The sequence below is a fragment of the Schistocerca serialis genome, chromosome 6, assembly GCF_023864345.2.
Source record: "Schistocerca serialis cubense isolate TAMUIC-IGC-003099 chromosome 6, iqSchSeri2.2, whole genome shotgun sequence".
NCBI classification, from domain to species: Eukaryota; Metazoa; Arthropoda; class Insecta; order Orthoptera; family Acrididae; genus Schistocerca; species Schistocerca serialis.
In genome coordinates, this window is record NC_064643.1 from 540,847,447 (window position 1) to 540,873,484 (window position 26,038).

Sequence of the window (26,038 nt, forward strand, 5' to 3'; positions counted from 1 at the left end):
TTACCACTTTTTCTCTTCTAGTACAAGACGAAAGTATACGCGTAAAGACAACTAACAATAATTTTACACTGCACTGAAAATTGCTACACGCCATATTCTTAACTTCCAAATGTAACAATGTAAGTTCACATCTGCTTGACAGCACGTAAGATGTAAACAGGAAAACGTGCGAGCGAAATAAAGGTTTGCATTCAGTGATACCAACGCAAAAAGAGAAATATACTGTTCCTGTCTGAATTTTTCCCTGTGTGCGATATTTCCCTCTCTTACGGTGTTCATGTTTGTGTTTTGCCCTCCGCATTAATCCGATAGAAGTATATTGGTCTTAAAATTGTTTGGATCCTGGAGTTTACTACTTATGAAATCATGCAATGAAAGCGTTGCACAGACAGCATCACATGCAACGCTGTTAAGAAGTGATCTACCTGAGCACTGATTATCTGCAGTAAATTGCGAAGACGTTTCATCCAATGATGGGGCTGTAGCGACGCTAATTCCTGTCTGAAACATGTTTACCTCGCCTTGGCTTCTTTTTTGTTTTTTTCCTTCGTGTGACACTGTCATTAAACATTTCCAGTTGCTACGCCGTTCTTTTCTTTCCAAATACATAAGAACTGAAACAGTTTGCAAGCTCTTGCCATGCTTTGTCCTTTTCTCGCAATGTTGCATCGTCCGTTTTCTTGTTTTCAGCTATTTCTTTCATTTAGGAAATGAGACCCACAACCAAACTCTTTTCATTATCAGAAAATAAGTCCTATCTTCTTTGTTTTAATAGCATTTTCCATTCCCTTTGCGGCTCTATGAAGTTCCTGTAAGAGTAAACATAAATTGCAACTAGAAGAGATCGGATAGCTTACGGCGGCCCCACACGTAACTGCACGCTTGCGCAAGTGTGCTTGCCCAAGTTTGTATGAGAGTGTGTAGGATAAATTTGCGCAAGCATTAAGACTGTACAAGCAGCTCGATGCTTGATCGAATTTCGATTATGCATGCTTGTGCAAGCATTCAAGCGAGTGTATACTTGAGCGTGTGTACTAGGAATAGGGAGTTTTGTGCAAGCATTTGTCAGTGATCTGACTTGATTTAATTTTTATTTGGTTTTGTTAAATTAAATTCTGTACAAAGATTGTATTGTACTGTAGGGAAAGTCAAAGAACACAGTATTACATGGAAAAAGAGAGAAGAAAATCAACATTACTGTGAGATAGTTTCCATTGCGGATCTACCAAGATTGGTTAATATAGGAATAATGTTCTCGTTTCTTTAACTACCCTTTACTCCATGTATCGCACTTTATCTTTTTTTTTTCGTAACAGGCAAAAAGGTTGCCAAAGCCAGCACATTGTTGTCTGAACTCGACATTTTCTGATAAACAAACTAATGCTTGTGCAAGCTTGTTTGAACCGTCTGTAGGAGCAAGGAATTGGTCATGCTTACGCAAGCGTGCTTTTCAAGCATGCAGGTACGTGTGGCCGCCTTTACTGAATTTGCGCTATATACGTCGCGATGTTCATTTGTTCAATCGAACAACAGAAAATAACAATGAAAACAAACGATAAAACTCTGTTTTGTCGATGTAGTACACGACTACAAATGTATTCGATCAGTATTTTAGTATATTGTTAATGGCACTCCCTACTACGATTGCGCAAAAATTTGTGAATACACGAATTTTTCACCTATTCGGCCTTTTTTGGACTTCGTTGACTGGACTATTAGGCTGAGGATAATTTTCTTGTTTCCAGAATGAGATTTTCACTCTGCAGCGGAGTGTGCGCTGATATGAAACTTCCTGGCAGATTAAAACTGTATACCGGACCGAGACTCGAACTCGGGATCTTTGCCCTTCACGGGCAAGTGCTCTACCATCTGAGCTACCCAAGCACGACTCACGTCCCGTCCTCACAGCTTTACTTCTGCCAGTACCATGGCCAAGCCATGTCTCCGCAATGTCCTTCCTCTTAGGAGTGATAGTTCTGCAAGGTTCGCAGGAGAGCTTCTGTAAAGTTTTGAAGGTCGGAGACGAGCTACTGGCAGAAGTAAAGCTGTGACGACGGGGCGTGAGCTGTGCTTGGGTAGCTCAGATGGCGATCCAGCAGTATGAACGTCTTTCTGGTAGCATTCTTAATGTCCGTAAATCGACTATGATGCACATTGGGCGCGGCCTCCCGGCTATGGTGCCGACCCCACTCCCAGTCAGTACCACCCTTCGTTGCTTGGGTATCGAATTTACGAGCTCCACACACCGCACAGCGGCCCTCGCTTGCCGGCGGCTTTTGCTGTCGATTCGCCACCATGTCCACGGTCAAGTGCACCGTAACTTAAACCAACTCCAACGTGTGTCCTATGTCAACATGTATGTCGCCCCTAAACTGGTACACGTCGCCCAGATCCTCCCAATGCCGTTACTCCTTGGCCGCCGCATCCAATCAGCCTTTGGATATTTCGTGTCAGCAGGGGCACTTTTCAAAGTCCGCTACAACACTCTAGCACTGCCTCCTGCAAAAAGTGGCCTCGGATTCGTCAACGTGCGGGCACGATCTTCTGCACTCTTTGTCCATACTATGTTGCGGCACTGGCGGTGGCCGGTCCCGACCTTAATACGCAGTCTCTTAGATATCCTCCGACCAGCTTCTCTCGATCCACCGCTCGATGTGGCACCTATTTCTCCATTATTGTACCACGTCGCCAATTGTTTCATAGAACTCAGCTACATTCGGGCCGATCTTACAGTCACCCGTCCTCTTCGTAGAAAAGATTATTATCGTTTGTTTATGCTGTCCAACCCTTGCGACCCCATGGTGCTACAGCATCCTGACATTAACTGGCGAACGGTTTGGGGGTGTGTGCATGCACCCTTTTTACCGTCGTCTGTGCCTTCACTCTGGTATGTTTTAGTCAATGGCAAATTCCCGACTAATAGTCGACTTTATCTCATAGTACTGGCCACCTCCCCACTCTGCCCTGACTGTCAGCTCGAAGAGACCGACGAGCACCGTCTTACGTGCCCCCTCAAACGAAACGTATAGCTCGTCATCCAACAAATCGTGGGCTTTTACCTCCGTGCCCCGCCAACGACGGTAATCCCAGAATTCTTGTTGTTGCCCCCAGACGTTTCAAATGGTTCAAATGGCTATGAGCACTAGGGGAATTAACTTCTGAGGTCATCAGTCCCCTAGGACTTAGAGCTACTTAAACCTAACGAACCTAAGGACATCACACACATCCATGCCCGAGGCAGCATTCGAACCTGCGACCGTAGCGGTCTCGCGGTTCCAGACTGTAGCGCCTAGAACCGCTCGGCCACCCTGGCCGGCCCCAGACATTTCACTTCCCTCTTGGTAAGCACCATACACTCATAAGGTTTCGAGGACAGCTTTTAGAATACCTCTTTCAGAGTGGTCCGCATACAGTCCTTGACTTCTGATACAAAGTTGTGACCGCACATAGCACCCTCACCCGAAAACCATCTTACCGACAAACTTTTGCCGGTTATCTCCGCAGCGTCTTGCTTGACCCCCCTCAAAGTTGGATTGTGCCATGCCTACCCATCACATGATGTAACACTCTTATCCCCGTTCTCATGCATCGAAAAAAAAAAAAAAACCAGAATGTTATATTTTGTTGTATTTAATGTTTTTCTAATATTTTTGTTTAACCAAGTATCGTTTGTATATGTTTAAATGGTACCTTGAAGAACTGTTGCATTGTGTATTTACATGTACTGTTAGTTTGTACAATAAAGATTATTGAAAAAAAAAAAAAGAAATGGTAGAACACTTGCCCGCGAAAGGCAAGGGCCCCGAGTTCGAGTCTCGGTCCGGCACAAAGTTTAATTTGCCAGGAAGTTTAATTTTCTTATTAATTCAAAGTTATTTCACTCTCGTGATCGAGGAGGTCATAAAAAAGTCCATCATCTGTAACGAACAAAGGTGCAAAAAAAGGCTCTGAGCACTATGGGACTTAACATCTGAGGTCAACAGTCCCCTAGAACTTAGAACTACTTAAGAACACTTGCCCGCGAAAGGCAAGGGCCCCGAGTTCGAGTCTCGGTCCGGCACAAAGTTTAATTTGCCAGGAAGTTTAATTTTCTTATTAATTCAAAGTTATTTCACTCTCGTGATCGAGGAGGTCATAAAAAAGTCCATCATCTGTAACGAACAAAGGTGCAAAAAAAGGCTCTGAGCACTATGGGACTTAACATCTGAGGTCAACAGTCCCCTAGAACTTACAACTACTTAAAGCTAACTAACCTAAGGATAGCACACTCATCCATGCCCGAGGTAGGATTCGGACCTGCGACCGTAGCGGTGGTGCGGTTCCAGACTGAAGCGCCTAGAACCGCTCGGCCACTCCGGCCGGCACAAAAGTGCAACTTTGTGCCAAATATCTGCTGTTGAAGTACTGATGCGTGATTTGTATGTATCATCTGTAAGAAATGTTAGCGCTGAATCTGAGTAATAACACAGTTCGAAATTAATACGAACTTATTCATAGTGAAAAACGGTGAACGCAACGCTACAAAAGTGAGCATCTGCTGCATTGCTACCAGAAGCTCAGAGTTATCACTTGAGCTTGGAAGTCGAAGCGGTCGTGTGCAGTTTTCTCGTTTAGACGTGACTAAGTGCCGTGCGAACGGCCTCCCGGCCGCATAGGCCGCACACAATTTCAATGACCTGCTGGAGGCACTACACGGAAAGAGTCGGCCCGACGACCCGACGAGTACTGCAGGGGCGGGCGCGCAGACGACTCCATAAATATGCACGCCTTCCGGCGCTGCGCTATCTGCGAATGTTGCAATAACGTGAGGGCGTGGGGTGATCCATCGCGGGAGCTATCAGCAGGGCGGCGCGCCGCTACAGGACGCTATCAGCCGCCTCTCCAGAGCCCCGAGCGTGCCGCGGGGGTCGTTGCAGCGGCATCTGCGACAAGACGAAGGCCCGTCGTAAAGTGGGTCGCAGGCCCTTCTGGAGAGCTGGAGAAACTTCCTTTCACTATAGATGCATACTCGTAGGCAATACACACTTACAGAATCGCTGCTGGGGCCGTGTAATCTTCTGCTAAGACATCAGTCTTTGAGGCTATCCTCCATACGTTCCCATCCTGCGGCAATACTTTCATTTATGCTGGTTATCCATTCATTCAAGATGTATTCTTACAGCAGTGCATCCGGAGTAAATACACTACTGGCCATTAAAATTGCCACACCAAGAAGAAATGCAGATGAGAAACGGGAATTCATTGGACAAATATACTAGAACTCACATATGATTACATTTCCACGCAATTTGGGTGCATAGATCCTGAGAAATCAGTACCCAGAACAACAACCACCTCTGGCCGCAATAACGGCCTTGATACGACTGGGCATTGAGTCAAACAGAGCTTGGATGACGTGTACAGGTACAGCTGCCAATGCAGCTTCAACAAGATACCACAGTTCATCAAGAGTAGTAACTGGCGTATTGTGACGAGCCAGTTGCTCGGCGACCATTGACCAGAAGTTTTCAGTCGGTGATAGACCTGGCGAATGTGCTGGCCAGGGCAGCAGTCGAACATTTTCTGTATCCAGAAAAGCCCGCACAGGACCTGCACCATGCTGTCGTACATTATCCTGCTGAAATGTAGGGTTTCGCAGGGATCGAATGAAGGGTAGAGCCACGGGTCGTAACACATCTGAAATGTAACGTCCACTGTTCAGAGTGCCGTCAATGCGAACAAGAGGTGATGTAGACGTGTAACCAATGGCACCCCATACCATCACGCCGGGTGATACGCCAGTATGGCGATGAAGAATACACGCATCCAATGTGGGTTCACAGCGATGTAGCGAAACACGGATGTGACCATCATGATGCTGTAAACAGAACCTGGATTCATCCGAAAAAATGACGTTTTGCCATTCGTGCACCCAGGTTCGTCGTTGAGTACACCATCGCAGGCGCTCCTGTCTGTGATGCAGCGTCAAGGGTAACCGCAGCCATGGTCTCCGAGCTGATAGTCCATGTTGCTGCAAACGTCGCCGAACTGTTCGTGCAGATGGTGGTTGTCTTGCAAACGTCTCCAATTGTTAACTCAGGGATCGAGACGTGGCTGCACGATCCGTTACAGCCATGCGGATAAGATGCCTGTCATCTCGACTGCTAGTGATATGCGGCTGTTGGGATCCAGCACGGTGTTCCGTGTTATCCTCCTATTCTGCTAACAGTCATTGGATCTAGACCAACGCGAGCAGCAATGTCGCGATACGATAAATCTTCATCAAAGTCTGAAACGTGATGGTACGCATTTCTCCTCCTTACACGAGGTATCACAACAACGTTTCACCAGGCAACGCCGATCAACTGCTGTTTGTGTATGAGAAATCGATTGGAAACTTTCCTCGTGTCAGCACGTTGTAGGTATCGCCATCGGCGCCAACCTTGTGAGAATGCTCTGAAAAGCTAATGATTTGCATATCACAGCATCTTCTCCCTGTCGGATAAATTTCGTGTCTGTAGCACGTCATCTTCGTGGTGCAGCAATTTTAGTGGCCAGTAGTGTATATGGCCTGTATGGGGCCAATGTGTCTTGGACGAATGCACCCTACGAGTAAGAAATCTGCACGCAGACGACCATCACTTGCGTGGAGGCAGAATCTGCTGTCATCGCTGAAGACCACGGCGCGCCATCCCATCTTCCAAGTGATCCTCTGACGGCGCCAGCCGAGCCGTGCAAGTCGATGCTGTGGCGTGAGTGGAAGACGGGCCAGAGGCGTGCGTGCCAGTAGTCCCACTGCTAATAACCGGTTCGAAACAGTTCGTGTTGACACGTCTGGGCTCACAAGCCCTCTTATCTGTACTGTGGTAGCTGGACGATCTGCCACTACTGCCCTCACAATGCAACGATCGTGGCGGGCGTCTGTGCTGCGTTGGACGTCGAGACTCTCATCTACTGGCGTGAGAATGTTTACGTGACTACTGATACGAGCATCGCTGCGCAGCTGACATAGCACTTCCAAACTGTGTGGCAGGACCATGCCACCAGTCGGAAGGTCACAATCTGATTCCTTTCAGACTCGCTCACTTGGCTCTAGGAAGCACGAGTGTTTCTCTGTGGCATCGTTGCCTGCTTGCTTCACACGTTTGCACTACGCTGAGCCTTCTAGCTGTGAGCCTTACCTATTAAAGGGCAAACACAGATGGCGGTCTGATAGCAGTGATACTACGCTGTCTCTTGGCGGAGGACGCTGAAACCACTATCACTGTGTCTACTATCCCACATGTGGCATATGCTGTATCGGATCAAAATCGACTTCACCTTTCCAGAGGTACGAACTTTTTCTGGCATTGTGCACATCTGCTACATTCAACAGCTTCAGTAGTCTGTCTCATATCTACACTCCTGGAAATTGAAATGTCGGCACTAGTACAGTGTATATCCACCTTTCGCAGCAATGCAGGCTGCTACTCTCCCATGGAGACGATCGTAGAGATGCTGGATGTAGTCCTGTGGAACGGCTTGCCATGACATTTCCACCTGGCGCCTCAGTTGGACCAGCGTTCGTGCTGGACGTGCAGACCGCGTGAGACGACGCTTCATCCAGTCCCAAACATGCTCAATAGGGGACAGATCCGGAGATCTTGCTGGCCAGGGTAGTTGACTTACACCTTCTAGAGCACGTTGGGTGGCACGGGATACATGCGGACGTGCATTGTCCTGTTGGAACAGCAAGTTCCCTTGCCGGTCTAGGAATGGTAGAACGATGGGTTCGATGACGGTTTGGATGTACCGTGCACTATTCAGTGTCCCCTCGACGATCACCAGTGGTGTACGGCCAGTGTAGGAGATAGCTCCCCACACGATGATGCCGGGTGTTGGCCCTGTGTGCCTCGGTCGTATGCAGTCCTGATTGTGGCGCTCACCTGCACGGCGCCAAACACGCATACGACCATCATTGGCACCAAGGCAGAAGCGAGTCTCATCGCTGAAGACGACACGTCTCCATTCGTCCCTCCAATCACGCCTGTCGCGACACCACTGGAGGCGGGCTGCACTATGTTGGGGCGTGAGCGGAAGACGGCCTAACGGTGTGCGGGACCGTAGCCCAGCTTCATGGAGACGGTTGCGAATGGTCCTCGCCGATACCCCAGGAGCAACAGTGTCCCTAATTTGCTGGGAAGTGGCGGTGCGGTCCCCTACGGCACTGCGTAGGATCCTACGGTCTTGGCGTGCATCCGTGCGTCGCTGCGGTCCGGTCCCAGGTCGACGGGCACGTGCACCTTCCGCCGACCACTGGCGACAACATCGATGTACTGTGGAGACCTCACGCCCCACGTGTTGAGCAATTCGGCGGTACGTCCACCCGGCCTCCCGCATGCACACTATACGCCCTCGCTCAAAGTCCGTCAACTGCACATACGGTTCACGTCCACGCTGTCGCGGCATGCTACCAGTGTTAAAGACTGCGATGGAGCTCCGTATGTCACGGCAAACTGGCTGACACTGACGGCGGCGGTGCACAAATGCTGCGCAGCTAGCCCCATTCGACGGCCAACACCGCGGTTCCTGGTGTGTCCGCTGTGCCGTGCGTGTGATCATTGCTTGTACAGCCCTCTCGCAGTGTCCGGAGCAAGTCTGGTGGGTCTGACACACCGGTGTCAATGTGTTCTTTTTTCCATTTCCAGGAGTGTATGTCTCGCCTTATGATGTTTCTTTCTCTACTGGTTATCTTGAGATGTCCCGTTATCTGTCCTTCCTTCTGTTAAAGATTTCTCTATATGCGTCTTTTGTTTTCTATTCATTCGAGTACATCTTCATTTAGCACTTTAACAGTCTACTAAATTCTTATCTTTCATCTGTAGTACTACGCTTTGTACTAGCTGTCTCGTCTTCTCCGATTTTTCCTCGGAGTGCATTTCTCCTATGTAGAATACATATATGCGTCTTTTGTTTTCTATTCATTCGAGTACATCTTCATTTAGCACTTTAACAGTCTACTAAATTCTTATCTTTCATCTGTAGTACTACGCTTTGTACTAGCTGTCTCGTCTTCTCCGATTTTTCCTCGGAGTGCATTTCTCCTATGTAGAATACATTGCACTTTTGTTTCAGAAACTCCTTCATCAATAATTTGTAGACAACTGACATCTGTTGTTGAAGAAAACTTTGTTTTTACCCTAGCTCGTCCTTGCATCGATCAGCTACAATAATTTTATTTATAGACAATTATTTTACTTACTCTACGTCTGTGTCTTCCCCAATTTTGTCGTTTGTGCGGCTGGTCCCGGCGGAGGTTCGAGTCCTCCCTCGGGCATGGGTGTGTGTGTTTGTCCTTAGGATAATTTAGGTTAGGTAGTGTGTAAGCTTAGGGACTGATTACCTTAGCAGTTAAATCCCGTAAGATTTCACACTCTTTTTTGGAAGTTTATCAACTTACATTTCTCTTTTCCACTTCTCGTTATTAATCTCAATAAACAATGCGTTTATCGCAAATTCTTAGTAAAGCAGACTACACGTTGCTTCAAGTATTTCTTGGAGCTATTCCTTACTTGAGGTGAGCAGGGCTGCACTGTCTACTAACCTTTGCATCGCTCTCCTTTAGTCAGCTTTGTTTCCTTTACTATGGCAACAATAACTTTAAGCTGCAGTCCTGTCTCACAAATTTCTTACGCTAGTTTCTCTATTGTCCTCTTTTATTACTTCCACTGTGTTTTTGCACACTACTTGTCCATATCTGTACCTTATCTCAATTCATCTTATAATTTCCAATGTTTTATTTTACTTTATATAGATCGACAAATGGTTTGAGAGACCAGACGTTTCTACAAATTTCTTGCATTGCATTGTCATAATTTATTCCCTGGTTCATTTACCTTTGCTAAAGCCCTGATCTTCAGTCATTCCCTCTTCTCTGTTTTTTCTGTTCTTCTGTGTATTATTCTAAGCATCAGTGCCCAAGAATGAGCTGTCAAACTGACAGTACGATAATTTTCATATCTGCCCATGTGTTTCTTTTTCTAACGTTTAATGATAACGATTCTCTGCAAAACCGACGTTAAGCCTCCAGTTTCATAAATACGGTTCTTTTTATTGTATCTCTCAACGATTTCAGTAACTGAGAGCTCATGAGTTCAAATGGTTCAAATGGCTCTGAGCACGATGGGACTTAACTTCTGAGGTCATCAGTCCCCTAGAACTTAGAACTACTTAAACCTAACTAACATAAGGACATCACAAACATCCATGCCCGAGGCAGGATTCGAACCAGCGGCCGTAGCGGTCGCGCGGTTCCAGACTGTAGGGCCTAGAACCGCTCGGCCACCCCAGCCGGCTCCTCATGAGTAGTTTGAATTCAAATAAGTCAGTACTGTGTCACGCTTACTGGGCAAAAATTAGCTATTTCTGTCGTGATACTGTGGAACACTTTCACAAGCCTTTTAGATAGACGAGATTTTTGTGCCGTGGGCTGGACGAGTTTCTGTTAATACGATACATGGATGTCTATCCATCTCTGCCATAGAAAGTTGTGCTGGCTAACCAAACTGCCTGGATGCCGTTCATGAAGTTTGATACCTTGTACCAGTCGATCATAACAGATGCATGAGTGGGTGCTTATGAATAGCCATCATGTCAGGCGGCCACAGTTTCAGCCGAGCTGGCGGGTAAACAGTCGTTAAGATTGACATCACAGGTAAAGTTACGGCCTTCTGAAGGTGACGGACAAAAGGTGAAATCAGCGAGATTGCCCGTTCTGCTTTGAGGTACATGTCACTTCACTACACTACCCAGGTCCGTGTAATTAAAGCCCGCATCTCGTGGTCGTGCGGTAGCGTTCTCGCTTCCCACTCCCGAGTTCCCGGGTTCGATTCCCGGCGGGGTCAGGGATTTTCTCTGCCTCGTGATGGCTGGGTGTTGTGTGCTGTCCTTAGGTTAGTTAGGTTTAAGTAGTTCTAAGTTCTAGGGGACTTATGACCACAGCAGTTGAGTCCCATAGTGCTCAGAGCCATTTGAACCATTTTTGTAATTAAAATCTACCCACAGAGTCACCAGTTGCTCATACGATCTCATGTATCAAATGTTCCCGGAAGACATCCTGAGGAATACAATGAGCGTGCTCACGTACAAGCACACATATGATTTTTCTGTGCAGATGACGCAGCTGATAGTCCTGGTCCGTTATGATCAGATTCCTTGTAGACAGAAATTTCTGCTGAAAACCCCGAAAATACAAACATGCAATATGTGCCCCCTCGTACATTCTTTCACTGACGGCATAGTTAGCTTGCGCTTAATAGTTAAAAAAAAATCGGTAAAAGCGTTGCAGTGTGCAACCTAGGTGGAAATTCTGAATATGAAACGACACTTTAAAAAATTGCTCTCAGCTTCCTCTCTTTATAAGCTATATAATTACTATTGACTGCGATTAACCAGGTAACCAGGTGAGAAATGTCTTGCCAAGTGAACTTTTGAATACATTTCTTGCCCAGGATTGGTACCGATTGATCGTGTCAATTGTGACTCTTGTGGTAGTAGACCTCGACGTAACGCATAAAGCACCTCACTGTCTCATACGCTCCTTTGATAGCAGACATTCTGCCTGATATCGAGCCCCTGGTTTCATATTTCTACTTGATGACTTCTGTTCCGCTCGAATCAGGGGTCGGCCTTCACCACACACTCATCCAGAAGCGTTTTATGTCTACAGTACCAACTAAAACGCTCAGTACTAGAATTTTCATTACTCTGCAAGAGAAATAAGGTATTAATTACGCTGTTCATTTTATTAATGAAACTCGAAAATTTTGTTCCAAACATACACGGAGTTCTTCTCGACAACGTTGATTTATAGCACACTTAAACTTAGTTCTATACTTTTATTTTACTGTACATTATATTTAGCAGTCTAGATGGGTTTCAGCCCCCTGTAGTATTGGAGGCTGTAAATACTTTCAGTCGTAATAGACATCCAGAGGAAATACTATACCTAGTCAAGCTTTCGCGTTGACGAATCAACTGTTACAGGACAACCTTGGGGATAAACGCCTTGCGTCGTTCATGATCTATGTAACCTGTGTTGTGATCCAATGAACTTACTATTACAGCGGATTTACACTGAAGCACCGAAGAAACCGCTATAGGGATGCGTATTGAAATGCAGAGATATGTAAACAGGCAGAATACGGCGCTGCGGTTGGCAACTTTTGTCTAAGACAACAAGTGTCTGGCGCACTTGTTAGAGTGGTTACTGCTGCTACAATGGCAGGTTATCAAGATTTAAGTGAGTTTCAACGTGGTGTTAGAGTCGGCGCACGAGCCATGGGACACAGTATCTCCGACGTAATGATGAAATGGTGATTTTCCCGTACGACCATTTCACGAGTGTACCGTGAATATCAGGAATCCGGTAAAACATCAGATCTCCAACATCGCTCCTGCCGGAAAAAATCCTGCAAAGACGGGACCAACGACGACTGAAGAGAAATTATTCAAAATGACAGAAGCAACCCTTCCACAAACTGCTGCAGTTTACAATTGTGGGCCATCAAGTGTTAACGTGCGAACCATTCAACGAAACATCATCGATATGGGCTTTCGGAGCCGAAGGCCCACTCGTGTACCGTTGATAACTGCACGGCACAAAGCTTTACGCCTTCCCTGGGCCCGTCAACACCGCCATTGGACTGTTCATGACTGGAATCATATTGCCTGTGTAAGGCGTCAACCACCCCTTACGTACTGAGAACAATATATCTTTGCCTCACGCAGGTCGCAGTAGGTATTATCGTTAGTCGAGCGCCCAGTGCACCAGAGGGTAGTCAGTGTTGAGACTCCGAGCAAGTAAGTAGTTGGCTGCTATAAGCGAGCAGGGCGGATTTCGGCAGGACGACCGACCGCGTCTACAATTGTACTATTGTTAAACGGCTGTGTGTATGTCACTCAAAGCCGTGGGCCTGACTTCCAGCAAATACATAAATGGCGTTAACTGAGTGATTTGTTTGATGTGTTTAAGTGTTCATTTGTGCACCCTGATTACGCAACAACCGCGCCGGACACCCACGGTTTGGATTGCAATTAGGATTGTGTATTCAGTGCCACATGAAGAATATTGGCGTGTGCCATTTATCGGCGAATTGTGATGAGTTAACCGTCATTAATTTGTCAGACGAAGGGAGTAACTGCCTCATTCGTGCTGCTTAGAAAAAAAGTATAGAAAATTTACAACAAAGTAAGTAACGGTTATTGCTACTTGACATCCTAATTAGCTTTGTTGGATTTCATACGAAACAACTCCCGTGCAAATATTAACCGATCAACCTTTATCGGTTTCACACGATTAAATTATTAGGCTATATCCACAAGTCAATAACGGTGGGTTTAATAGGAAACGTTTCACCTGGTCGGACGAGTCTCGTTTCAAATTGTACCGAACGGATGGATGTGTACAGGTATGAAGACAACCTCATGAATCCATGGACCCTGCATGTCAGCAGGAGACTGTTGGAGCTGGTGGAGGCTCTGTAATGGTATGGGGTGTGTGCGACTGGAGTGATATGGGACCCCTGATAGGTCTAGATACGACTCCGACAGGTGACACGTACGTAAGCACCCTGTTTGATCACCTAAATGCTTTCATGTCCGTTGTGTTTTCCGACAGACTTGGGGAATTCCAGCTGGACAGTGCAACACTCTACACGTCCAGAATTGTTACAGAGTAGCTCCAGGAACACTCTTTTGAGTTTAAACTTTTCCGCTGGCCACCAGATTCCCCAGACATGAACATTATTGAGCATGCCTGGGATGCCATGCAACATGCTGTTCACAAGAGATCTCCACCGCCATGTACTCTTACGGCTTTATGGGCAGGCCTGCAGGATTCATGGTGTCAGTTCCCTACAGCACTACTTCAGACATTAATCGAGTCCATGCCACGTCGTGTTGCGGCACTTCAGCGTGCTCGAGGGGTGCCTACACGATATTAGGCAGGTGCACCAGATTATTTGGCTCTTCAGTATATGTTCGCACGTGAAATCCAGTATTAACGTCAATCCGTCGTAGGGAGGTCGTCATATACCCTAATGGTCGTAGCCTCCCTGACAACGCAGGGATCACATTGCTGATGCCTGAACTGCAAAGCCTCATGCATACAGGGGAGTAGTGGTCTGGCCAATCTGGGGCACCAGGACCTAGGTAACGGTTATTGTGCGTTTGCTGTGATGGAGGGACGTCCATGGGGAGAGCTTCCAATTGGAGTGACATCAGGGCGGATGATCCAAAATGAAACGGATCAAACTTATCCATACTGGGGGTCATTCTAACAGCGCTGTCTCAGCATATAAAGATCAAGATTTCAAAGCGGAAACTTACAACCTTATGACGTTACCTTCTTTGCCACGATATGGGATGAGAGTCAGGTAGGAAGAAATGGAGGTAGCCAGTTCGCCCAGTCCTTGTTACGCTTCAGAACCGATGGAGAATCTTCTGCAGCAACGAAGCCACTGTTTTTCGTTGCAAATATCGAGGACAGATTTGACGAAGTTAATTCAATGGTGAAACTGAGAAATAGATCCCTACTGACCAAAACGTTGAATGCTAATCAATTATAGGCACTTCAGGCCTCTGGAAAGCTTGCGGATATACCAGTTACCATCTTTGCTCATACCAAACTCAAGGTCTCATCTCTCGACGTGTCCTGACGGTAGGAACAGACGCAGAAGTATGGGATAACCCTGTGCAGCGCAGAGTACATTTTGTTCGTCGCTTTCATAAAGGACCTAAGAATAACAGGGCGGCCACGTGAGATTTCATACTAGCATTCAATGGAAATGTTTTACCTGATGAAGTTAAGGTCATGGTTTATGGGTGTGATGTCAAACTCTGTGTGCCTACACCTTATCTGCCTTCTTCTACTAGATGGTTTTGGTGCCTGAGGTTTGCACACGTGTCGACGCTCTTTACTAATGAACTTATGTGGTGCATGCACAAGGACAATACATGAGGGCAGATGTTGCGGACAACTCCTTACATGCATAAACTGACCAGAATAGTATCCCTCTCGTACGCCAACATGTTCTGTTTTCAAGATGGAAGAATATCCAGGAGTATAAAACGTTTCAGCGACTGTAATATCAAGCCTCTAAGAGAAATGTTAAACGACTCCACCCATTCGACATAATAGCAAACTTGGCAAATTATGTGACAAAATCCAGACCCAGCACGACAACGACGACGTCTCAGACACCAACTCCTGACACTAATCACTTGTCAAAGCTTGTATTTCTTTTTGTGGAATAAGGGGGCGGGGGGCATCAGCTCCTTGACCCTCTAAACGACAGCACCGCCCTACCTGCGCAGTGGGAAATGCCTCTTTCTCCTCCGGCATCACTAGGGAAGAGGACACCTGCCAATGTATCCTCCTACACGCAATGAAACAGCCGTAAGTCTAACACTAGCTAGTGGCTGAAAGGGCCACAGGCTGTTGGTCATATAGAAGAGCGGACGTCTTCTGTCCCAGAAGTCAGGACAGGAAAACAGACACAGTAAACGAAAATAGAGACAAAAGGGAAAAACCAAAAACCAAAAGTGAAAAGTTAAACGAGTTTCTCCTGTTCTAGTCGATCAGTTTCCCCGCCCCCCCCCCCCCCCCCCCATGAATACCAATGTAGAACCACACATTCAGGTGGAGCGCGGCATAATGACAAAGTAACTCGTACTCCTGTTCCTCCTTCGCTGCTTCTCCAGATACCAGTCTGATGTTCCAGGTGGGTACCATCGCAACCTGGCCGAACACCGTCAACTAATGATTACTTATCCTGCAGTCGCTCAGGAGACATAATTCTCAGAAACCCAACGCCGTAATGTTAAACATTACAAATCCTACGATAAAAATCCCTTTAATACCGAGAGGAGTCTATCTGCAGATAATATGTTTGGACACTTTCAGTGAGCAGGTGCGTCTAAACACTGCATTTAAAGCTGTGGCAGTCCATGTCCACCTATCATTTAGGGTGATAATGTGCAGTATCTACCTACCCAAAGATAGATACATACTCGTACTATATCATATCATAAGCTGGTGGAACCAGTGTAAGAGCTGCCTCCACCCATCCTCCTGTTGGTGGACTTAACGCTTACAATCCTCTGAGGGACAGCTAAGGCCACGTCTACCTGGGGCCAAGTAATAGAGCAATAATTTAAGATGTGCTTTATATAGTCGAGGTTGTTGAATTCGGCCGTGAGCTAAGTAAGCCGATTACCTCAAGGGCGGAGGGTGTAGGACGGCCACTGCGAGGTTAGAAGCTGTGAGATGGAGAATATCACCTACACGAATGTTTGTCAGACTGAGATCCGCGGGCCACATGCGGTCTGAATTCAGTATTCGTGCGACCCACAGTTCTCAGCCGTATTTTTTGGAATCGTAATTGCATAATGTTACTATTTGTTAATCATCCGCTCACACAGACAGCGCAATAACACTTCGTCCGCCTGTTACAGTGTCACAACTTTGGGATCGCTGGTGGTGGCAGCAATCTGAAACACGTAACAGTCGACAAGAAATGTTCCGAATGACACCGACTTTTAACGATCAGTGGGAGTCGGCAGCCAACTTACCGTGCCCTTACTGTAGATAGTCAGTTGGGGGCTTATAACATACTATTTTATATAGATTAAGAATTAATAATAAGATCGGTACATACGCGGCCTGTGATGCCGCCTCACGATGTCAGTATTGGTTCCAGAGCAAAAAAGCATGACGACCAATGATCTACACTCTACGATTCACTATCAAATCGTGTCACAGGACTTTTTTTATTGTTGATCCATACATTAAAGTCTGTTCCCCTTCCACGTACAGATGGAGCGTGGAAAGAGTAATTATCTCCATGCCTCTGTGCTCGATGATATTTGCCTTATTTCAACTCCGTACTCCTTTCAGTATGGATATGTAGGTGGCTGAAGAATAATTGTAGTTTATGCCCTGAAAGATGGGTCTTAAGTTTTCTTAGCACGTTTTTGAAAAATATACGACGTCTTGCTTCGAGTTCTGCCAAATAATAGTTTCGACATTTCTGTCGAGCTGGCTCGCCTTATAACAATTCTAAACAATTCTATGACTAAGTACCACCCTACTCCAATAGAAAATTTTACCATACCAGATAACAGTTCCTCACTCAGTGTAGAACGTAAGTATTCTTAAATATTTTGAACTTTCAAAAAGACTGAGCATCGCTTGTGACAGCCAAGGGTGGTCAGGTACATCAGAATGGTTGTGAATACCTCATGATAACTCGATATCAGCTCTGTCAAGTCTTTATTCAGGACAGTTTCGATGAAGTTCTGGTCAATATCAGCTGGTACTGGAAAGGGTAGAGAAACTCCATGAAGAGATGTAATTCAGATAGATAAGTGCTTCCTTTTTAAGATCGTCGTCACATGTGCTAGATATGAAAAGAGGTGTTATTACTCCGTATGCATTTATAGCTAGCTTTATAGCCTGCTTAACACCACGTGTTTGGTTGCGAGTAATTGTTTTAGTCACTGTGTAAATAAAGTATCATTCTGGTCTAGTTACCGGCTCTGTTAGCTTTGTTTAATAAAGTATCATTCTGGTCTAGTTACCGGCTCTATTAGCTTTCTTTACTGTTTTTGTTCGTGTGTTGGAGAATTTCGTCAAGCATTTTATTGAATGGTCATTTCCGACAGCACCGTTCCGAAGAGGTCATATGTAAATGCGATGTTCATATTCTCAGACTGAAGTGCGTTTGTTATTATGCTGATTCTTTTTAATACTCTACAATGAGCAGCAGAGTTGTGTGATTCAGTTATGTTTTTAAGCTATTGCTACACTGGGTCACGCAAAATTTTTTTAAAATCCTGCCAGTGTAGCGTGCCGAGGCGGAAAAATATATGGATGTTGTCAGCCACTTCAAAATACAGAGCTGTTGTTTGATTAGCGTCTATATTGCTTTTAAGAACTTAATTTAAATCGTGATTGGATTGCTTATTGCGCACCATTGTATCCGCCGCAAGCCTGGTCGCAACATTTTCTCACGTCTGGGCCCTTTCGTTCTATAGATTCAGTTAATTGTTGATAGGTTCCTAATTAAGACTGATCTTTGGCCTGGATGGCGGACGTCCAGAACCATCTTCGATTATGTTAACATAACCAAAGAGTTCATTTGACTGAAATATTTTACTAATTTCTCCATTTTTCTTTCCCATTTTTAATTTTTGTTTATTTTTTTTGTCCTCTTTTTCCTCGGCGGCCCTCAGTCATTGCCAGAAGGGCCCGAGTCTACTGACGCCTTGCTATTTCCCTGGATATTTTCCTTAATTATGCGATGATTATTTTCCATGTGACACCTAAGAATAAACAACATATCCTGACGCGACGCATTTCGCAACAATACGAGATTCCTCTAGTGGCCCCAGCCGTTGCTTAGCATCAGTTTTAGCCAAGGCGTCTGGCGAGCAACATGAATGTGTCCGTCTCCCTTTTGCAATATCTTGGAGAAACAAGAAATTCTGGAGCAGCACGGAGAGAGGATGACGGTCAGAAGGTAAGCCGTCTAGAAACATCTTAGTTGTGCCAACCCGTGGCACCTAAAATGCATTCGTTAAATTGGATGCACCTTTTTACGGAATCGTAATATAAACCCTAACAGTTAGATATGTGTAATAAATACGGAGATCTTCGACACTGCAGTTACGTTCAGGGTGATATGATTTTTCAAACCAGCTATCCACACTGTTTCCATTCAACAAGTCGATTGTATCACCAACGTATCTTGAAACAAAAGGTTTTCCATGCAGATACCATAACAAATAACACATCTGTGTAAGATTTCTGAAGCATTACAGACTTATTTCAAACTTTACGCTGTTTTTGGCAGATAATTAATTTGTTATTTGAATCACAGGAATTTTGAAACGTGTGGATATTAACGGAATGAAATGTGGTTTGAAAAGTGTTGTTTCCCCTGACGTATAATCAAATAAAGTGGATCAGATTTATCGTCTTTGTGACAGTGCATCTCACACGCTCAGCCCCAGTAAAGTGCACCTATAAATACTCGGCTTCTCGTCTCCCAAGTACTGATTTGTTAGACGTTGCTGGGATACGAGCAGCGAATATTCTGATACATCTCACTGGCACCTTCGACGATAAAACGATACTGTGCGCTATATATCGAACATCAGAGTTCTCATTACTTAACCTTTTGACTTCCAACAAAATATGTGTGCCCTGGGACAGGTTATCAGAGAAGCAGAATGTGCTGTCTTTTATTGCTATGTATCAACGTCCTAGTGGAAAAGGGAAATATGGTAATGGTTTATAGAATTCTTGTAATTGTAGGCTGCGCTGTCTTCAGGTTTCGTTGTTAACCCTCTGTTCCGTATTGATGCATCGAATTAGTTCGTGCCTGCAGCTAGGCAACCCAGTCAACAGATTTGCAGAGCAAGATGCTGTCGCGCCTTCCAGGTCGATTGGTGTCACTGAATGACGTTTGCTACGTCACGAACTGTGCCCATGCTAAGCACCTGTATGTGAATTAGGAACACGGAGAGTTATTGTATCTACTAATGTGAGTCTGTTTGCTTCATGTCTTGTACTTTTTGCACCATAGTCTTATGAAACTCCAGAAGTACTTATACGTAATTTCCAAGAATGACTGCCTATGAATGCACGGGCCTTGAACGATATACACTGATGAGCCAAAACGTTATGACCACCTGCTTAATAGCTTGTTTCTCCGAATTTGGAACGTAAGACATCGCTGATTATGCGTACCAAGGATCCTACATTTTGTTGGTGGGTTTGTGCAGGTATGTGGCAGTAGATGATTTGCGTGCGCAGTGATGACACCGGATTGCGACCCAGATGGGTTCCATAGGATTTACACCAGGTAGCCGAAACAAAAATGTGAATTCACTATAAAGCTCCTCGGACTACTGTAGTACGGTTCTCGCTCCGAGATACTGACAATTATAGGCCTACTGCCGAAAGATGACATCGCCGTCGGGGAAGATATCAAGAATTAAGGGATGCAGATGGTTCGTAGCTGTCAGCGTGTCTTTGATTACTCCCACCGGTTCCATGCAAGTGCAGGAGAATGTCTCCGATAGCATAATACTGCTTCCACCAGCCTGCGTCCGTGGCGCAATGCAAGTTTCTAGCTGCCGTTCATCTCGATGACGGCGTTTGTGGAGACGGCCTAGAGTAGCAAAAATGTGATTCAACCGCAGAGCCTACACGTTTTCATTGATAGATAGTTGAATCCCGATAGTGCCGTGCCAACGGACGATGTCTTTGGGTCAAGTGAACACGTAGGGGTGGTCCAGTCATTCTGATTTAGACTTTTCATGGCTAGCCTTGATCACTGCATGTGAATAGCTCTCGCTTTAATGGTACCAATTCACAATGCGCTTTATCATATTTTAAAGATCACCATCTACCAAGAAAGCTTCATTGTGCAGACGCAGCGAGAAGCATTTAGTGATACTTGTGGTGTTATGTTACAGGTGTACTACTACGTGGTCGACTCCCCTCGGAACGAGGGTAAGGACTTCTTTGAGATCAACCTGCAGTCCGGCGAGGTGTTCACCAAGGTGGTGTTCGATCGAGAGAAGCAGGGCGCCTACGCACTGGAGGTGGAGGCGCGCGACGGGGCCTCCTCGGCGCGTCCCAACAGCAACGGACAGCCCAACTCCGGTGAGTAAGGCTATATACGCTACCTACTCGTCTGCTACACGCTACCTACTCGTCTGCTAGGGTCCCCAGCTTGATCCAGTTCCTCTAGGCCTTAGGACGAAAGACTTCACTGAGAGATTCATCGTTAACAAGTGGTTCTTACTCTGAGGCACGTGCTTCGGAGTTATCCACCGCTGTGTCAACGATATCGTGTAACGTGGGAGTATTGTATTGTATTGTATGTTAACCGGGGACCTAGAAACGACGGAGAGGCTCCGCCCCCGCCGCAGCCGCATTGGTCCACAACCCCACGACGATTACCACAGTCAACTTCACCCCTCCGCCACCCCACACCGAACCCAGGGTTATTGTGCGGTTCGGCCCCCAGTGGACCCCCCAGGGAATGTCTCACACCAAACGAGTGTAACCCCTATGTTTGCGTGGTAGAGTAATGGTGGTGTAGGCGTACGTGGAGAACTTGTTTGCTCAGCAATCACCGACATAGTGAAACTGAGGCGGAATAAGGGGAACCAGCCCGCATTCGCCGAGGCAGATGGAAAACCGCCTAAAAACCATCCATAGACTGACCGGTTCACCGGATCTCGACTCAAATCCGCCGGACGGATTCGTGCCGGGGACCAAGCGCGTTAGACCGCACGGCCAACCCGGCAGGCAACGTGGAAGTATAGCACACACAGTCACTACAAGGGGTTAGTCAGTGGCCCCTACCACAGTCGTTTTATGCAACCCGCAATGTTGTACCTGTCCTTCATAAACCACACGTGAGATTTTAATATTCTTTCGCTCTCTACGCGCAAACTAATAGTTCAATAGACAAAGTGAGAGGACCGTTAATATATGAAATTTAATGCAGTAAAACTTTTTACTGTGATAAAATTTCGCTGGAGGCCACTGTTTTCGAGTTATTCAAGAAAAACAAAACCTACAAAACTGACCTTCAAACGCACTCTACTCCCACGCTCAGCCCTCACCAGTCAGGATTTCTAGTATGTTGTTCATGGCACTCCCTCCTACCACTGCACAGAAATTTCCGACTGCAGGAACTATTCCCGATATTTGACCTTTTTTAGTCTCTGTTGATGAGCTGTTACGCTACCTCCATAGTCGGCTGCTTCATTAACATTATTAATCTAAATGTATTAGTGACGGTAATGAACGAAAAACAACTTTTGTAAACGTTATGGTAAAACTAATTACGCTGACAAGGAGGAAGTGCCATGACCAACATATTATAAAGCATGACTGGTGGTGGTAGAGTACGGGGAGTGAGGGTGCGTTGTAGAGCACTTTTGTACCTTTTTCTTCAGTAACTCACAGACTTCGGCCTCTAGCGAAAACGTATCCAAGTACAAAATTTAACTGCATTACGTTTCCTACTGAAAGGCCCGAGTCATTTCTTTTCTGTAGGACTAATAGTTTGCACGTAGCGAGCGAGGAAACATGAAAGTCTCGCGCTTCGTTTGTGCAGTCCAGGTATAACATTGCGGGTTGCATTAAATGACAGCGCTAGGGCCAGCTGACTCAACCTGTATATAGAATATGTTCCACTTCTTCGAAAGAGCATATTATACACTATTTTAGTTGAAACACGCTTCTGCTTCGTTAGAATTGTAATCCTAGGAGGGACTGTTGAATGAAACTATTCTAGTCTGATTTCTTCCTGCGCAGAAACGCTATTTGACTGATTATGTTCTGAAAGCGACTGTAATGCAAGCTGCCTATTCTTTTCATGACCACAAGCGCCATTGAATTTTATTCTTAAATAGATTCGCCTCACATTCTCATTGCCGGAGTTCCATCGCCGTCTGATAGGATACTTACATGACCTTGATCTCTCTCTCTCTCTCTCTCTCTCTCTCTCACGCACACAAACACTCACACACAACACACACACACACACAGAAAGCGGAATGACCATACAGCGATGTAGGAGGCATGGCGTTGGCTTTTATATTACTAGAACTTTACAGAGCTGATTTTTCGGAGTCAAGTGCTGCGAAAGGCAAAGATCTCCAGTTCCGGTCTCGGTCCGGCACACAGTTTTAATCTGCCAGGACATTTCATATCAGCGCACACTCCAGTACAGAGTGAATATTTAATTCTAGCTGTTAAATAATTTGGGAAGAGCATATTTATGCCATCAGCAGTACAATTTTATATTTATTCACTACCGTTTTCGATTGTTACAATCATCTTCAAGGAGAAAAACATTGTACGGCATTAGATCAGCCATACATTTCCGCTACATACAAGCCATGCAAATGTAAAAAAAAAAAATCTAATTTTCATAACAGTCTGACTTAACACAGGCCGGCCGTTGTGGCCGAGCGGTTCTAGGCGCTTCAGTCCGGAGCCGCTCTACTGCTACGGTCGCCGGTTAGAATCCAACTTCGGGCATGGATGTGTGTGATGTCCTTAAGTTAATTAGGTTTAAGTAGTTCTAAGTCTAGGGGACTAATGACCTCAGATGTTAAGTCCCATAGTGCTCAGAGCCATTTAAATCTTAACACAGTCCATGTAATCCATACAAAGACGTCGTGCCTTGGCACAATTACAATAGTGCCTACTGTAATTGTGCGCAGTCACAGCTTGTTTATATGGACTATACGAGCTGTGTTAAGACAGACTAGCATGACAATTAAATATGTTTTACATCTGTATGGCTCATGTATGACGGAAATGTGTGGTTGATCCATTGATTTGCAATGTTTTTCTCTTTGAAGCAGATTGTAACAATCGAAACCGGCAGAGAATAAACATAGAACTGTACGTCTGATGACACAAACATGCTTTTTCCACATTTATATTACTCGTGCTACATTGCAACAAGCGCCCATTCTTACACAGTAAGGATGGATACACAATTATCATTAGACAGTTGCTGAAACGATTCCGTCCCATGTCATGGTGAAGTTGTAGACACACCACAGAAGAATCCAGATAGTCTGTAGTCACGCAAGCCTGTCAGCACGCATGTTATCACAGTCGAATGAGTTACCCAATTGAGATCCACAGCCTTGTCATATATGCGCAGCCTCAGCGAGATAGACACATCAGCACAGCACGATGTGAAAGTCTGTGTATTCTGGCAAGGCGGCCAGTTTTATTTACTGCCTGACATAAGAAACCAGGCCTACGTTATTGATTGCAAGTGACTCCAATCCGCCACAGTTGAAGTTTTTAGGGGGCGTTTATAGCTGGCTATCGACCTCGTTGTATGAGAACACAGATATCGCACCTGTCTCCCCTTGAACTGTACAGTAGCGGGCGGGGTCACCGTAACGGCAGGGGGAGATTTTAGTGGGCAGGCCAGCTAAGTGTTCGATATCCATCGCGATTCTGGCTGGTTTCTGTTCCATGCTTTCTGAGGCTATGTCGTCATGATGCTGGAGCCGGCTGTTGCTGGTGTTCCAGTCTCCGAATCCTTGCTGGAGCGGGAGTCGTAGCTACTGGAGATGGGAAGGGGTCTCACTCCACGGGGGACCTGCTTCGATGTCGCTGGTCCTGTGGGCGGTGGCTTCTCTCCATCTGGCATCTAAAGTTTTACCTACCTTCTCTGGAGACAGAGGCAGTTGGCTCAAGGTGGAAGCCACTAGGCATTGGCGCAGCTGGTTTGGGTGCTGTCCTAGCACGAGCCACTGGCTTCCACAGTGAGCGTATGTCGTCACCAGCGATGAACTGATGAGACATTACAGCGATTCTTACGGTGCGAGCTCACGCCTCTGTGTCCAGATAGTAGAGGCTGGGGTGGCGTGGGTGTGTCGCAGGTTACAGGAGCTAGAGATCAGAAAACGGAGCGAGTACAAGTCCAATATAGAGGGTTGCATACTTTAGCAATCAAGTCAGTGATATACTGGCTTCTTTCCTTCCCGCTGCAGTTCTACCAGTATCAGGGCTCTGGGAATTGTAGAAATGTGGTCGATACCTGCTCGTCGAATCATTTTCTCTTATTAAAGCGTGTAGGAGTGTAAAGTTGTGACATTACACGGCAGTTGTTTGGTCCTTCTTGCTGTTGTAGTGTAGCACTGACCGTCTCTCGTGATCAGGTGGCCTCTAATGGAGCTGTGTTTTGGGAAACTGTAGAGAGTGTAAGATGAAAATTAAGTCGTTCATTGTATAGGCTACAATTACAAATTTACTCCAAAAGAGGAACATTGATGTCTGGAAAACGTCCGATGGTATGGTCCACACTTCAGACCGAATACATACAATATGAAGATGGTATCTGTTCTTTCGGACATGTCCGAAAGAACAGATACCATCTTCATATAGTAAAGGCTAATCAGTCATTGACCTCCTTCTGTGCTGGATGCACCCGCATTGCCCGAACTCTTACGGGACTCGGTAAGATTGTCTGCCGCGAGTAATGAGTGTAATGGGCAGGGGCACCACGAAAGTAGTGTGTGGACATTAAGTTGGGAATGTGGGTCTCATGGGGAGCGTGCAAGGGATAAATCCCTGCAGTCGCACTATCCTCTGCGCCCTCGGTGGCTCAGATGGATAGAACGTCTGCCATGTAAGCAGGAGATCTCGGGTTCGAGTCCCGGTCGGGGCACATATTTTCAACTGTCCCCGTTGATGTATATTAACGCCTATCGATAGTGTAGGGAAAACATACAAGGTTCGTCCGGAGCAAATAAAATGATTGTAGTCTCGTTTAAAAAATTTACAGCAGTCTTAAAATATCCGTTCTTTGCATAAAAAGTCTAGGGGTGATAGAGCATGACACGAGGAACAATTTTGTCAGAGACAAAATGCCTACCGACACTTCCCGCTGACTTCATGCGTCCTTTAGTATTTTCTGGCCCAGATTCATTTGTGGCTTCGGTTCTTTAGCCGGCCGTTGTGGCCGAGCGGTTCTAGGCGCTTCAATCTGGAACCGCACTGCTGCTACGGTCGCAGGTTCGAATCTTGCCTCGGGCATGGATGTGTGTGATGTCCTTAGGTTAGTTAGGTTTAATTAGTTCTAAGATCTAGGGGACTGATGACCTCAGAAGTTAAGTCCCATAGTGCTCAGAGCCATTTGAACCAACACTACTATCACTTGACCGTTCACCAAACAAAGTTCACTCTGAATAGTCATAAAGTTGTACACCCACCAAGCAGAGAATCCAGATAGTTAGTTGTCACCCACGTCCGTCTGCGTCTGTGTATTCGTGTTTCAAAGTGTTGTGTACATAGTTCGCGTAGTCAGCGCGTACACATCTTTCCCAATAGAACGCGCCCCGCTAAGCACAACAGCGTAGGCGCAGCGCTCGTCCGTCTCCGCACTACGAGATGGCGCTGCCATAGAGACGGACCAAATTCTGCTTCCGCCGATCCGCGTATTAATATGTAACGCAGCCA

General features: G+C 45.9%; 1 protein-coding gene across 1 annotated transcript in view; it reads left to right on the top strand.

Annotated features, from left to right (window-relative positions):
- LOC126484489 (neural-cadherin-like) overlaps window positions 1-26,038 on the top strand; it is a 351,697-nt gene that overhangs the window by 214,464 nt on the left and 111,195 nt on the right. Inside the window, exon 12 of the mRNA XM_050108024.1 lies at window positions 20,503-20,692. Coding sequence (XP_049963981.1) covers window positions 20,503-20,692 — 190 coding nt within the window. The remainder of the gene's footprint in view (window positions 1-20,502; window positions 20,693-26,038) is intronic.